The 15,649-nt window shown below is 45.0% G+C and overlaps 1 protein-coding gene across 3 annotated transcripts in view; it reads left to right on the plus strand.

The window, feature by feature from the left end:
- AMPD2 (adenosine monophosphate deaminase 2) overlaps positions 1 to 15,649 on the plus strand; it is a 234,443-nt gene that overhangs the window by 37,649 nt on the left and 181,145 nt on the right. Inside the window, exon 1 of one of the 3 annotated variants that reach the window (XM_073666818.1) lies at positions 1,102 to 1,248. The exons of the other annotated variants lie outside the window; for them this stretch is intronic. Within the exon in view, the coding sequence (XP_073522919.1) occupies positions 1,218 to 1,248 (31 nt within the window). The 5' untranslated portion in view covers positions 1,102 to 1,217. Of the gene's footprint in view, positions 1 to 1,101; positions 1,249 to 15,649 lie in introns of those variants that run through there. 3 annotated transcript variants of the gene reach the window in all.

A 15,649-nucleotide genomic window follows, 5' to 3' on the forward strand; every position in this document is an offset into this window, starting at 1 on the left:
TACAATAATGAGTACAGTCTTTTTGAAAAATTCTGCCTAAATAAAATAATTCCTCCCAAAAAATTAAGACAGTATGCCTCCACTCTGTTTTTTTAAAAAAACAAAAAAACAAATGCAAACACGGATGTAGAATGGATGCAAAACATATGAATATGAAAGAAAATCATTCCATTTTTGATGGCTATAAGAATGGATATGTGAATGTAGCCTAACTTGTTGTTAAACTTCCATTATTTGCACCGATTTTATCTGTGACAGACAACGTTTGATAAACTTATAATAAATGTAACATTTCTGTCTAGAGCTGTTATTTTACTTTTTATATTACTCCTTTCCTCTACAGAATTTTAACCTTCTTTTTGCAACTTTTTAAAAAATTTAAATTAATTAATCAGGCTTAAACCTTTTTTGCAGAATTTAACCCAGTCCATTTTACACTCATTTTTAAAAAGTGTGAATTGTGGTGTGAAATAGCAAAGCTCAAATATTTTCACAAACATAGAAAGCAACAATTTTTGTGATGTTTTGAGTAAAAAAAAAAAAAAAAAACTGAAAATGTGAAAATGCCATGATGCAATTACATTTTCTAGCTGGTAGCTTTCAGAAGGAGGAGATCCTGAGTATCAGTGCCTGCCTATGTAGAGTGTGACTTACATGAAGGCAAGTGTTTTGGTGCTTAGCATTACATCCGTGCCTGAGAGTCCAGCATAAATGCACCATGAAGTATGTGATAGTTTAGTTTTAAAGGGAACGTTCGCCTTCTCCGCCGTAATTTATAATGGAAAAATGGAGCAGCATTGCACATGGACTTTATTAAAAATCATCTTTAGTTTTATGTCTAGAGCTCTTATGCTTTTCCATTGTAACAGACTGCAAGAAAACGCTTACCCAATGGTTAATCCATTTACTGTCTTTTCCCTAATACCTAACAACATACATTAAGTATGTAGATCAGCAATTTGCAGGCCACAAATAAATGGTAATATGGTAATATGACTGCAGGAACGGAGCATTTGTATGAAAACTAGCTGTTCCTGTCTATTATCTGTAGCACTTCCCATTAGAAGATTATTAACTGGACAGATTTGCTCTTTGGCCAGGTGTGTCTGTACCTGCTGTGTTAATATTTCTAGGAACTTATGTGACAACACTGCACTTCCGTACATGGACAGTTATTCTGTGTAAGGAATTCTACTTTTGGGCATCCTGTTCAAGGCATGATGGATACACCCAAAATTCTGCCAAGAGGTATGTAGTCCCTCTTATACTGCGCTCTAGTAATTCTAAACCCAGAATTACAGCAAAGTTTATGCAAAATGTACACTTATATGAGTATGGTTTACTGATGTAATTGTAACAGTTTTCTGACATCCTCTGCAGAAAGATATCACACATTCAAGTTGAACATTGCTTTATGTTCTTATAGGCAAGCTGTCAGAAACTTCTACACCAAAAAAACATTTATATGACTGTGTAGCCATTTAAAAAAATAAGCAAATTGATCTCTTTATGACCCAAAGGGGATGCTCTAGCAAGGAGAAATCCGATTTTAAATTTCTGTATCTATGTGTCAGGAAGTGCGTTGGGATGTGAAGATGCACTTACAGCTCCTCAGTCTCACGCTGTATTCATTGCTGTGTATTGGAGCTAATGACCTGTCAATCAACCAAAGGAGACCTATAAGTGCATCTTCAAGGCCCAATGCACTTCCCGACACTTGTATACAGAAATTCAAAACATGATTTTTCACTGCTGGAGCCTCACTTTTGGGGCATGAAGAAATTAACTTGCTTATCTTTAAAGGGCTACACACACATAAATGGTTTGAGGGAGTGGCACCTTGCAGCAACATTTAGAGTAGGCTCTGGCTGTGCTGCTTAATCCCTTTTTAATATCAGTTTTGATGGTAATTTTTTATGTCATTGCATTCCAAGAGCTATACCTTTGTAATTTTTTTTAACAAGTCACCTCTGCTTCTGATGATAAGATTATCCAAGTCACCAGCCTCAGAAATCGCAGGTTAACACATCTCTTCAACAACTGTTAAGAGGAGACTTTGTGCAGCAGGCCTTCATGGTAAAATAGCTGCTAGGAAACCACTTCTAAGGACAGGCAACAAGCAGAAGAGACTTTTTGGGGCTAAAGAACACAAGGAATGGACATTAGACCAGTGGAAATCTGTGCTTTGGTCTGATGAGTCCAATTTGAGATCTTTGGTTCCAACCACCGTGTCTTTATGAGACGCAGAAAAGGTGAACGGATGGACTCTACATGCCTGGTTCCCACCGTGAAGCATGGAGGAGGAGGTGTGATGGTGTGGGGGTGCTTTGCTGGTGACACTGTTGGGGATTTATTCAAAATTGAAGGCATACTGAACTAGCATGGCTACCACAGCATCTTGCAGCGGCATACTATTCCATCCGGTTTGCATTTAGTTGGACCATCATTTATTTTTCAACAGGACAATGACCCCAAACACACCTCCAGGCTGTGTAAGGGCTATTTGACCAAGAGGGAGAGTGATGGGATGCTACGCCAGATGACCTGGCCTCCACAGTCACCAGACCTGAACCCAATCGAGATGGTTTGGGGTGTACTGGACCGCAGAGTGAAGGCAAAAGGACCAACAAGTGCTAAGCATCTCTGGGAACTCCTTCAAGATTGTTGGAAGACCATTTCCGGTGACTACCTCTTGAAGCTCATCAAGAGAATGCCAAGAGTGTGCAAACCAGTCATCAAAGCAAAGGTGGCTACTTTGAAGAAACTAGAATATAAGACATATTTTCAGTTGTTTCACACTTTTTTGTTAAGTATATAATTCCACATGTGTTAATTCACAGTTTTGATGCCTTCAGTGTGAATGTACAATTTTCATAGTCATGAAAATACAGAAAAATCTTTAAATGAGAACGTGTGTCCAAACTTTTGGTCTGTACTGTATACCCTCTCATTTAAAGATTTTTCTGTATTTTCATGACTTTGAAAATTGAACATTCACACTGAAGGCATCAAAACTATGAATTGACACATGTGGAATTATATACTTAACAAAAAAGTGTGAAACAACTGAAAATATGTCTTATATTCTAGGTTCTTCAAAGTAGCCACCTTTTGCTTTGATGACTGCTTTGCACACTCTTGGCATTCTCTTGATGAGCTTCAAGAGGTAGTCATCGGAAATGGTCTTCCAACAATCTTGAAGGAGTTCCCAGAGATGCTTAGCACTTGTTGGCCCTTTTGCCTTCACTCTGCGGTCCAGCTCACCCCAAACCATCTCGACTGGGTTCAGGTCTGATGACGGTGGAGGCCAGGTCATCTGGCGTAGCACCCCATCACTCTCCTTCTTGGTCAAATAGCCCTTACACAGCCTGGAGGTGTGTTTGGGGTCATTGTCCTGTTGAAAAATAAATCATGGTCCAACTAAACGCAAACCGGATGGAATAGCATGCCGCTGCAAGATGCTGTGGTAGCCATGCTGGTTCAGTATGCCTTCAATTTTGAATAAATCCCCAACAGTGTCACCAGCAAAGCACCCCACACCATCACACCTCCTCCTCCATGCTTCACGGTGGGAACCAGGCATGTAGAGTCCATCTGTTCACCTTTTCTGCGTCGCACAAAGACACGGTGGTTGGAACCAAAGATCTCAAATTTGGATTCATCAGACCAAAGCACAGATTTCCACTGGTCTAATGTCCATTCCTTGTGTTCTTTAGCCCAAACAAGTCTCTTCTGCTTGTTGCCTGTCCTTAGCAGTGGTTTCCTAGCAGCTATTTTACCATGAAGGCCTGCTGCACAAAGTCTCCTCTTAACAGTTGTTGAAGAGATGTGTCTGCTGCTAGAGCTCTGTGTGGCATTGAGCTGGTCTCTAATCTGAGCTGCTGTTAACCTGCGATTTCTAAGGCTGGTGACTCGGATAAACTTATCTTCAGAAGCAGAGGTGACTCTTGGTCTTCCTTTTCTGGGGCGGTCCTCATGTGAGCCAATTTCTTTGTAGCGCTTGATGGTTTTTGCAACTGCACTTGGGGACACTTTCAAAGTTTTCCCAATTTTTCGGACTGACTGACCTTCATTTCTTAAAGTAATGATGGCCACTCGTTTTTCTTTACTTAGCTGCTTTTTTCTTGCCATAATACAAATTCTAACAGTCTATTCAGTAGGACTATCAGCTGTGTATAAACCTGACTTCTGCACAACACAACTGATGGTCCCAACCCCATTTATAAGGCAAGAAATCCCACTTATTAAACCTGACAGGGCACACCTGTGAAGTGAAAATCATTTCCGGTGACTACCTCTTGAAGCTCATCAAGAGAATGCCAAGAGTGTGCAAAGCAGACATCAAAGCAAAAGGTGGCTACTTTGAAGAACCTAGAATATAAGACATATTTTCAGTTGTTTCACACTTTTTTGTTAAGTATATTATTCCACATGTGTTAATTCATAGTTTTGATGCCTTCAGTGTGAATGTACAATTTTCAAAGTCATGAAAATACAGAAAAATCTTTAAATGAGAAGGTGTGTCCAAACTTTTGGTCTGTACTGTATATATATATATATATATATATATATATATATATATATATATATATATATTGTTAATTGTAATCTTAGAATTGCTGATATAATGCTTTGACATGCTTAGCGTACCAAAGCCTTATGGCTTCTCAAGGGTAAACAACTAATTTGTTAGGCATACATTTGTGGCAAGCTCGTAGGCCATTGATGTACCACTAGCTGTCGGAGCTACTTAGTGGCATCTCATTGTCATGTCTGGCAGCTGTTCAGAGATAGAGGGTACCACTTAGATGCTACTATTGACCCTAGCATCCAAGAGGTTAAACAATCTTATTTATGTCTGGAAGGCATGAAGAGCCAATAGAACCACAATTATGCCAAAACTAACACAAAAAATACATATGTATATGCAGACTTTTTTGGTCCCAACTGTCAACATACACAAAGTTATTTTACATTTGAAGAAATAATTACTTCAGTATTCATCGATAGAACATGGAGCTTTTTAGGTATCTCAGTATAAAAGATTTAGAGTATGTTCACACTAGGCGTTTTTTCATCGTTTTTTTTTTATGCAAACTTTCAGCTGCATTTTACAGTACCAGCAAAGTCTATGAGATTTCAGAAATCTCATGCAAACACATTGTTTTTTTGTGTCATTGGTATTTTGTCCTTTTCATGTTTTTTTTGCACAATAGAACATGTCACTTCTTTCAGCGTTTTTTCAGCATTTTTCACCCATTGAAAGCAATAGGTGGTGAAAAATCTCTGAAAAAATGCCCATTGTGAACATAGTATCAGGTTTTGCTGCGTTTTTTAGTGAAAAAAACAAGTACAGCAATATGTGAAACTAATTTATTTTTGTGATTTTTCATAAGTTTACATATCAACTTCAAAAACCGAATCTTCTCCTGCTGCCCACTATATCCCACCCCTTGACAGATGCGATTGTAACATGATGAGCAATGTTAATCACTTTACCTGTCAGTGGTTTTAAGGGTGAGAAGACATACTGTGACTGTCTGTATATGCCTGAAACTCTACTTACTGTGATGCCCAATACCAATTTGAAGGACTGGAGTATCATTTTTGGAGTATGAAAACCTACAGTTTTGCTGAATTTGATGGGCTATGCCCTGTCCCGCTCCACCAATATGAGCAGAGCTGATTCAAACTGGCGTGAAAACGCCACATTGTGCAAACATTTTGCTACTTTTCAAAATGTTTACGGCTTAAAAGCTTTGATGAATCGGTGCCAAAAAGGCTGAGCATTACACCAAGAAATATAAAGAGTCTGGTATTAACACAAATAAAACTCTGCACTAATAACATCATTATCTGAAAGCATACAAAATGAGTATAAAAACATACAAAATGGCAACCACTCTAAACCATAAATCTTTTTCTGTACCAATTACCAAAGAGCCTGAGTGTTACACCAAGAAATATAAAGAGTCTAGGCATTACATTAAGAAAACCTCTGCACCAATAATAACATAAACAGGATAATTAGCTAAATTCATACAAAATGGAATATGAAAACATACAAAATAGCAACCACTCTAACACCTTGAAATCTTTTTCTATACCTGCCATAGGCCAGGCTTAATAGGAGAACACTTACTATTCAACTAGTAATAAAGTGGTCGCATGTTCAAATCTGCTAGTGGGAATAATATTAGGCTATGTGCCCACGGTGCAGAAATGCTGCATATTTTTTCCGCTTCTCCCTGGCAGGAAAAACGCATGCGGATTTTACATGCATTTTTCCTGCCAGGTAGAAGCGTTTGTCAAGCGTTCTTCACATGCATTTCCACATGTGCGTTATCAAGCGCTTTTCCAAGCGATTTTAGCATCACTTGGAAAAGTGCTTGCAACCGGCATGGATTTATATAGTGTGACCAAGTAATAGTTAAAAAAAAGAATAAGAATGGTAAAAAATAAAAAGTAAAGATTATACTTACCTTCTGATGGCCCCCGGTCTCCTTCTCCGATGTGTCTGGTCTCCCCGGTGTCTCGTGGTTGTGTAAAAGGACCTGCCATGACATCATTTAGTCATGTGACAGGTCACGCGACCGCCGACGTCAGCGGTCGCGTGACCTGTCACATGACTAAATGACGTCATGTCAGGTCCTCACACCACTGCGAGCCGCCCAACACACCGGACGCATCGCTGAGGAGGCCGGGGGCCATCAGAAGGTAAGTATAATCTTTATTTTTTATTTTAAATTATTTTTTTTCCAGGTACTATGGTACCCGGGTCTGGATGAGAGTCTCCTCTTCTCCAAACCTGGGTACCATCCACACATTGAATCGCTTCATATCCACGTGTGCACATGTAGTGATGCGGATATCAAGCATTTCAATGCAAGTCAATGGCGGCAATTACGCTGCGTGTCCGCAAAATGAATGGACATGCTGCGGATTTTTCCACAATGATGAAATTTCCGCAGCATGTGCACAGCACATGCGGATTATCATTTGGGACCATGGGGCACGTATTACCAAGCGTTTTTTAAGCGTTTTCGCTGCGGTGGAGGACTAAAAGACAATGTAGGGATATAATGCATTAGAAAAGATTCATACAGTTGGAGGGAGTAGAACAGTGCACTACTTAGGGCTACCTTATAAAGGTCCAGAAGGTGCTCGGGGACTGCAAGCCTGGGGGGAATATATCAAGGGAAGGTTAGTAATGGAGTGCTTGAGAGCACATGTGACAGCAGGTATATTGGGAAAGTCGGTGGATCAAGTGTTACCTGTATTGTGGTGCCAGGGCTTGTCAGATGCGCACTGCTGGAGCCAGTATTCTGTCTGGAGGAGGCTACTACCCACAACGACAATACACACAGTGCAACCAAGGATCCTTCAGCTTGGGAAGCGACTCTTCCACTGGTCGAGGGGGTCGTTTTTTATGGAAAAACAGACGAGGAGGACGTCCTCGCACAGACCCACCAGAAGATCGAGGAGGACAAAGAATGACCACCCGATCCCAGGTAAGACGACCAACCTGGTGAAAAACATTTCAAGCTACACTCTGTCTCCAACAGAACTACAAGTATTACAGAAAGGCTTATCTTTCTGTCCTACACCCAACTGGGACTCATTCCAGCTGGAAAAGGACCTTCAACGGTTTTACCACTCGATACGCCTTAAAACTCATTTTGAACTGTCTAAAGAGACATCCGTGAACAGGGTCCTCCCAACTGGGGGCGCCTCTGTCCCAGAACTCTCTATTGTATCCCTAGGGCTAAGCAATCCGAGCTCTTTTAACCCTCCACATACCAACCACGCCACAGAAAGTACAATAGCATTAATTGATAGGGATATCAAGAGTTTACTTCACGAACAACGCCTGGGATTCTACCCCACACACCAAAACTTGTCCAACGACGAAAAACAAGCCCTTAAGGCTTTACAAAGCAATAAACACATAGTAATCAAACCGGCAGACAAGGGGGGAGCGACAGCTATCATGGACCGATCCTACTATATCAATGAGATAGAACGCCAACTGGCAGACACAAACACGTATGCTAGGATCAGCCATGACCCCACCTGCAACATTCGCTTCAGAATATAAGAGGTACTCAAGAAACATCCCATCTTGAATACCATTAACAGCAAGACAGTTAATTTCTTGATGAACTCATACCCAATAACTTCTGTATTCTACATCATACCGAAAATCCATAAATCTCTGACTAATCCACCTGGCCGCCCCATAGTAGCCTCCGCAGACTCTATCCTCTCACCATTAGCCAAATATCTTGAGAAAATCCTTACGCTGTTAGTCCATAAAGCAAAGGCCTTTCTACTGGACACCAGTCAATTCCTAAACATCATCAGAAACATCTCCAACATTCCACCAGACAGCACATTGGTCACACTGGATGTCAATAGTCTCTATACCTCTATTTCCCATACTCTAGGTTTGGAAGCATCCTCCCACTTACTTACGCAGTCCAACTTATCACCTAACTCCATACAACTGTGCCTCGAGCTACTAACACTATTCCTACATGAAAACTACTTCATGTTTAGAGATGATTTCTACATACAGAAACGAGGCACAGCAATGGGCTCTAATGAAGCACCGGCCTATGCAAATGCATATATGCACAGATTTGAGGAGCAACACATCTACACCAATGAGTTATTCAAGCAACATTGCATCACTTACCATCGCTACATAGATTACATTTTTTGCATCTGGCAGGAACCAATGGATACACTGTCTAGCTTTTTTAATACCATCAATTCCATCAGACCGGAATTACAATTCACATTGAACCATGATCAGTCCTGGATCTCCTTTCTAGACACCAAGGTGATCAAGGATACCGATGGCAATCTTACGACTGACTTATTTTCAAAACCCACTGATTGCAATAGACTCCTACACTTTTCCAGCTGCCATCCTAGAAACACCAAAAATAACCTTCCCCGTTCCCAATTCCATCGGGTCACTCGCATCGTCAGTAACTCTGACCTTCACCCTGAACGCCTACAGGCCATGTCACACAAGTTCCAAGACAGACACTATCCCATCAAATTACTAGAGAATAAAAAAACAAGAGCATTGGCACCTAGACAGGAACACCTCCCCCACGCGGACAGGGAACGGGTCCCCTTCGTACACACATACCACCCGTTGATGTCCAAAATACACACTACAATTAAAAAACATTGGCCACTCCTCTCCAGGGCCCTCAACATTAAGGACAAAATTATCAAGGCGGACCTAGGCAGCTCCCACGTAACCCCTATGCAACGTCTACTCAGCGCATGCAGGCTGGGCACCTTTCACAGCCTCAGCTGCGCAGCCTGCTCTAACATCACCAAATCAGACTCTACCTTACATCCCAGAACAGGTAAAAGTTATCCCATCAAAGGATTCTATACATGCGACTCCAATTTTGTAGTTTATGTTATCAAATGCCCTTGTGGCCTGTTCTATGTAGGCGAGACAACCCAGCATATTAGAGATCGCATCGCCAGCCACAAGTCTACCATCCGCTGTGGCAAAACTTGGCTTCCACTTCCAGACTACTTCTCTAAATGCAAACACACGGTAGCCCAACTCCGTTTTCAAGATATTGAGCACGTCCCGAGACCAAGGGGTGGCGATCATGTAAGAAAGCTTAAAGAACGAGAATCATTTTGGATTTACACTCTGCAAACATTATCCCCTAGAGGACTCAACAGGGAAATTGACTGGACCTACTAAACACCCCTTTTTCTCTTGACAGACACAATGACTTCACTCCATCTTCAGGGGTAAGCAGTTCCCCCCCCCCGCCTTCCTCAACTCCTCTCTACTATGCAAAACCATCACATTGTACCCACAGCACCCTCTTGAGCCACTTCCCATCAAACCTTATACTATGTACCTGGTAATAACAGCTATGAGACTCTACCACCTAAACTATCTAAGCAGCCCCCGCATGGACACACAGACCAAAAACACATTTAAGCCTGGGTAGCAGCTATCACTTCTGTACTGTCTCCACTAGGCCTGACATCCCCCACACTGCCCATGCACAAACCTTCAGGCCAGCTATATTTACTCCAGTCACCAGTAATACCCTTTAATCCGTTATGTGCTGCCAGCAGCTACACTGGCTCTAATGAACCAGATTTCCCTCACACGGCGCACACGCCGACCTACAAGCGCTGTTTACAGTTGTTACCATGACTACCTTCTCTATCTCTATCATGTCTGGCTTCCCACTTACTGCCCATGCGCCAAACTCCTGGCGAGTTTGAAGTACAACTGTCACAATGACTACTATTTAACCCTTGCAGTGCACTCTGCAGCTACACTGGTACTAATGGATCAGATCCCCAACACACTGCTCAAGCGCCTACCGACCAGCTCAGTACACACCTGTTACCATGACTATCTACTAACCGGCAGCTTCCCCTAACAGCGACACACTAGCGCGACGTCGCATCTGGTAGCACGCCCCCTTCCGGTGACGCGCTTCTGGTCTGGCGGCCGCGCTCCCTTCAAGAAGCCCGCACTCCATGTGCTATGCCATATTCCCCACTAGCAAGACGCGGGAGAGCCGCGGCACACCTCCTCCAGACAGGATACTGGCTCCAGCAGTGCGCATCTGACAAGCCCTGGCACCACAATACAGGTAACACTTAGTCCACCGACTTTCCCAATATACCTGCTGTCACATGTGCTCTCAAGCACTCCATTAATAACCTTCCCTTGATATATTCCCCCCAGGCTTGCAGTCCCCAAACACCTTCTGGACCTTTATAAGGTAGCCCTAAGTAGTGCACTGTTCTACTCTCTCCAACTGTATGAATCTTTTCTAATGCATTATATCTCTACTAGTGTTGAGCGAGCACTAAAATGCTCGGGTGCTCGAAGCTCGGGCCGAGCTCACCGTGATACTCGGGTGCTTGATCCGAGCAACGAGCCCAATGTTAGTCTATGGGAGACCCGAGCATTTTTGCGGCGCCACCCCCGGCAGTCTGTAGAAAGCCTAAAAAGTGCCCAAAACGATAGTGACAGTGCTTAAAAGACATGGGGACAGCATGGCAATCGCCCCAGGAAGCATTTCTGACCCCCAGGTCACTGCTGTCAACAAAGTGGTCAGAGGTATTAAGCCACTTTTACGGGCCCACAATAAGACTTTCAAAAACAAAACTGAAACGGTTTTCCTGTGAAATATGTTAAGGAACTTCCTTTCCAGGGTAAAGACTTGTGTATAAGGTAAAATAAATAGCCAAAAACAAAGATACTTCTCCACACCTTGGGCTATGTTAACAAGTAGTATTTTTTATGCGTTTTTGCACTTTTGTATTGCTTTCAACCGTGACAAATTCATTCACCGGGAAATGTCATTTTAACATTTTACAATCTTATCTGGCCATGTGCTGTGTGACACATGCATACAGTGCTGAAAAGACATGGGAACAGCATGGGGAAGACCCCTGGAAGCATCTCTGACACACAGGTCACTGCCTAAAAGTGTGCCCATCAGAAGTGATCCTTGCCGCATCAGAAGATGCAGACTTGCAACTATCCCCGTGCAAGTCCTTGTCCCAGGGCAGTGTTCAATTGTACCTCCCCCATTCCTTGCAATGCAAGCGCAGGTATGCAGCCTGCCACCCACCCACGCCCAGGCTGCAATACCATACTGCAAGCTTGCACTTGAAACGGGGCCTTTTAGTTTGGAGGAGGCCGAAGCTGGCCACTACCTCATGGCTGCTTTGGCAGCGAGGTATCCATACTCAGTCCCCAGCCGCCAGGCGGCCGGGTGTCCACGGTAGGTCCCCAGCCGCCAGGGGGCGGCCGGGTGTCCATACTCAATCCCCAGCCGCCCCGCGGCCGGGTGTCCACACACGGTCCCCAGCCGCCTGGGGGCGACCGGGTGTCCATAAACGGTCCCTAGCCGCACCTATTTCTCCTTGGAAGTTCCCCCCACACTTTTCTTAGCCCGGCCTGCTTTAGGGCAGCATTGGACGAGCCCACCAGAGAACCAGACTTCTCCGGTGGGCCCTGCCTTCTCCATCAGGGGAGTTGAGAGTGCCAAGGTGAGGAGCATGATGATGATGATAGAAGTTAGCATCTGCTTTGTTTTCTTGGAATGCAAGCGTAAGTGTGCAACCTGCCACCCACCCACCCCCAGGCTGCAATACCATACAGCTAGCTTGCACTTGAAATGGGGCCTTTTAGTTTGGAGGAGGCCGAAGCTGGCCACTACCTCATGGCTGCTTTGGCAGCGAGGTATCCATACTCAGTCCCCAGCCTCCCGGCGGCCGGGTGTCCACGCTCGGTCCCCAGCCACCAGGGGGCGACTGGGTGTCCATACTCGGTCCCCAGCTGCCCCGCGGCCGGGTGTCCAGGTGAGGAGCATGATGATGATGATAGAAGTTAGGGTCTGCTTTGTTTTATTGGAATGCAAGCGCATGTATGTAGTAGCGGCTAGGCCTGAGGTGGTCAGCATTTTGGCGCATATCCTACCTCCTCCGAGGATTGCTGGATGTTTTCCTGCTACTATCCCAGTTCTATGACTCCCGTTAAAACAAAGCTTCAGGTGATGAATGATGGATTAGGTGGTGGCAAAGGAGAAAGAGCAGGAGGAACAGGGACCATTCACATCAATATCAGGCCAGTCAAGGACACATGTCTTGTAGGATATGTTTGTGTACCAAAAGGAGCGGTTCGGCTACACAGTTATAGGGCATGCAGTGAGTGCAATGCCTACCAAAAATTTCGAGGCACTCCAATGCCCCTTGGAAGTCACATGGAGGTCAGAGGGCCTTAACTAAACAGTTTTTTTCCATTTATAACAACTGGGTCTCCTGTGCACTGTTGGCCTAAGCAGTGAATGGAAGGCTTTCCAAAAATTATGAGGAACTGCAATGCCCCTTGAAACAGACGTGGATTACAGCATACTAAAAACCTTCTACCCATTATTGGGGAGTGGGTCTCCCTTAGTGTTCGCCTATGCATTGAAAAGCGAAAGCTGACTAAAATTAGGAGGAAATGCAATGCCCGTTGGAAGAATGGTGGAGGTCGCAGTGGAATAAAAAGACAATATCAATGCCCCTTGGAAAAGTGGTGGAGGTCACAGTAGCTTAACAAGACGGTTTTAATGCCCCTTGGAAGAATGGTGGAGGTCGCAGTGGAATAAAAAGACAATATCAATGCCCCTGGAAAAAGTGGTGGAGGTCGCAGTAGCTTAATAAGACGATTTTAATGCCCCTTACAAGAGCCATGCAGTACAGCATATTAAAGACATTATTCGCATTATTGGGGAGTGCGTCTCCCATAGTCTTTGCCTATGCCTTCCAAGCAAAAGCTGCCAAAAATTAGGACGGAGGAACTTGCAATGCTGGCAACACGGACCATGGTCACCCTGGTGGTATAGTGGTGGTGGAGGCTGAGGATAAGGAGAAGAGCAAAATACAGCCAAAATGAGGAAGCGTATACCCATGTGTGAGTGTGGAGAGGTGCATGGGAATACACCTCCCGAAATAACACAGTGGATTTGACTTTATGTTACTCTGCTGTCATTTGGTGGTGATGAGAAGTCTGGCCCAATCCAGCCCTTGTTCATTTTGATAAGGGTCAGCTTGTCAGCATTGTCAGTTGACAGGCGAGTGCGCTTATCAGCTATATTTCCCCCAGCGGCACTAAAAACACGCTCCGATAACACGCTAGCGGCAGGGCAGGCCAGGACCTCTAAGGCGTACAGAGCGAGTTCATTCCAAGTGTCCAGCTTGGATACCCAATAATTAAAAGGCACAGAGGAATCACGAGGACGCTGGTACGGTCGGCAAGGTACTCCCTCACCATCTTTTGAAACTTTCCACTCTGAGAGTACCCCGCGCCTCAGGGCCTGTAAGCTGGGCGGGTCTCAGAAAACTGTCCCAGAATGTTGACAGTGTTCCCCTGCCTCTGCTGGATTGGAGTTGCGTCTCTCTCGCCTGTACGCCTTGGTTGGTCAACAAACTGTGACCTCTGCCGCTAGCGTGTTCAGATGGGAATTTTTTTAACAGTTCTGCAGCAAGGGCCTTCTGGTACTGCCACATTTTTGTAGACCTCTCCACCTCAGGAATAAGAGAGTGAAAGTTCTCCTTGGAGCGGGGGGTCTAAAAGTGTCACCAACCAGTAATGACTGTCACCCAACATTTTGACAACGCGAGGGTCACGGTTAAGGCAGCGTAACATAAAGTCAGCCATGCGTGCCAGACTGGTAACGGGCAAGACTTCCGTGTCCTCACCAAGATGATGACTGACCATGCTCTGCTCCTCCTTCTCCTACTCCCCCCTGTCCTCAGGCCACCCGCGCTTAACCGACTGTATGACAGTTGTACAGGTACTACCGTCTACAGCGCATGATACCAGCTCCTGTTCTTCCTCCTCCTCCTCCTCCTCTTCCTCTCCCTCATTGTCCCCCAATGCACGTTGGGATGAGATGAGGCTGGGCTGTGTGTAATCGACCGCTACGGCTTCTTGATCCATCTCATCATACTCTGGCTGCAATGCCTCCTCTTTAATTCTCTGCTGAGAGCGTTGCAAAAGACAGACAAGTGGAATGCTGATGCTAATGATGGCGTCACCGCCACTCACCATCTTGGTGGACTCCTCAAAGTTTGTCAAGATGGTACATATGTCAGACATCCAGGTCCACTCCTGAAGTCTTATGTGTGGAGTCTGACCTGAATATCGACAGCCTTGTTGCAGCTGGTACTCCACAACTGCTCTCTTCTGCTCACAAATCCTTTGCAACATGTGGAGGGTAGAGTTCCAACGTGTGGGGACATCACACACCAGTCGGTGTGATGGAAGCTGAAAACACTGCTGCAACACAGCAAGGGCGGCAGAAGCTGTAGCCGACTTGCGAAAATGAGCTGACAGGCTGCGTACTTTGACGAGCATATCTGGCAACTCGGGGTACGATTTAAGAAACCGCTGAACCACGAGGTTAAGCACATGAGCCAGGCATGGTACGTGTGTGATCTCGCCTCGCCTCAGAGCCGCCACCAGGTTACGGCCATTGTCACACACGACCATGCCTGGATGTAGGTTCAGCGGTCTCAGCCACAGATCTGCCTGCTCTTTCACAGCTGTCCACAACTCACAAGCAGTGTGAGGTTTCTCACCTAAGCTTATGTGTTTCAGCACAGCCTGTTGCCACTTGGCGGAGGCAGTACTGCAGTGCTTCCAGCTTGTAACTGATGTGGTGATATCTGAGATGGAGGCTGAACATGAGGAGGAGGAGGATGCGCAGGAGCTGTACACTGTGGGGGCAACTCTGACTGACATAGGGCCGCAATCCTCAGTGTGGGGAGAGTGTGTTCCGTCCCATGGTCCGACTGGGTCCCGGCTTCCACTATGTTTACCTAGTGTGCCGTCAGGGAGATGTACCGTCCCTGGCCACAAACACTTGTCCACGTGTCCGTTGTCAGGTGGACTCTCCCTGTAACTGCGTTGTTGAGGGCACGGCAGATGTTTTGGGAAACGTGCTTGTGTAGTGCAGGGATGGCACACCAGGCAAAATAGTGTTGGCTGGGGACCGAGTACCGAGGGAGGGCCACCGCCATAAGGTTGTGGAAGGATTCCGTCTCCACCAGCCGAAAATGCAGCATTTCCAACGCAAGC

This window comes from Phyllobates terribilis, unplaced genomic scaffold (genome assembly GCF_046119375.1).
Source record: "Phyllobates terribilis strain yellow unplaced genomic scaffold, ASM4611937v1 Scaffold_2__4_contigs__length_985480577, whole genome shotgun sequence".
Taxonomy (NCBI): domain Eukaryota; kingdom Metazoa; phylum Chordata; class Amphibia; order Anura; family Dendrobatidae; genus Phyllobates; species Phyllobates terribilis.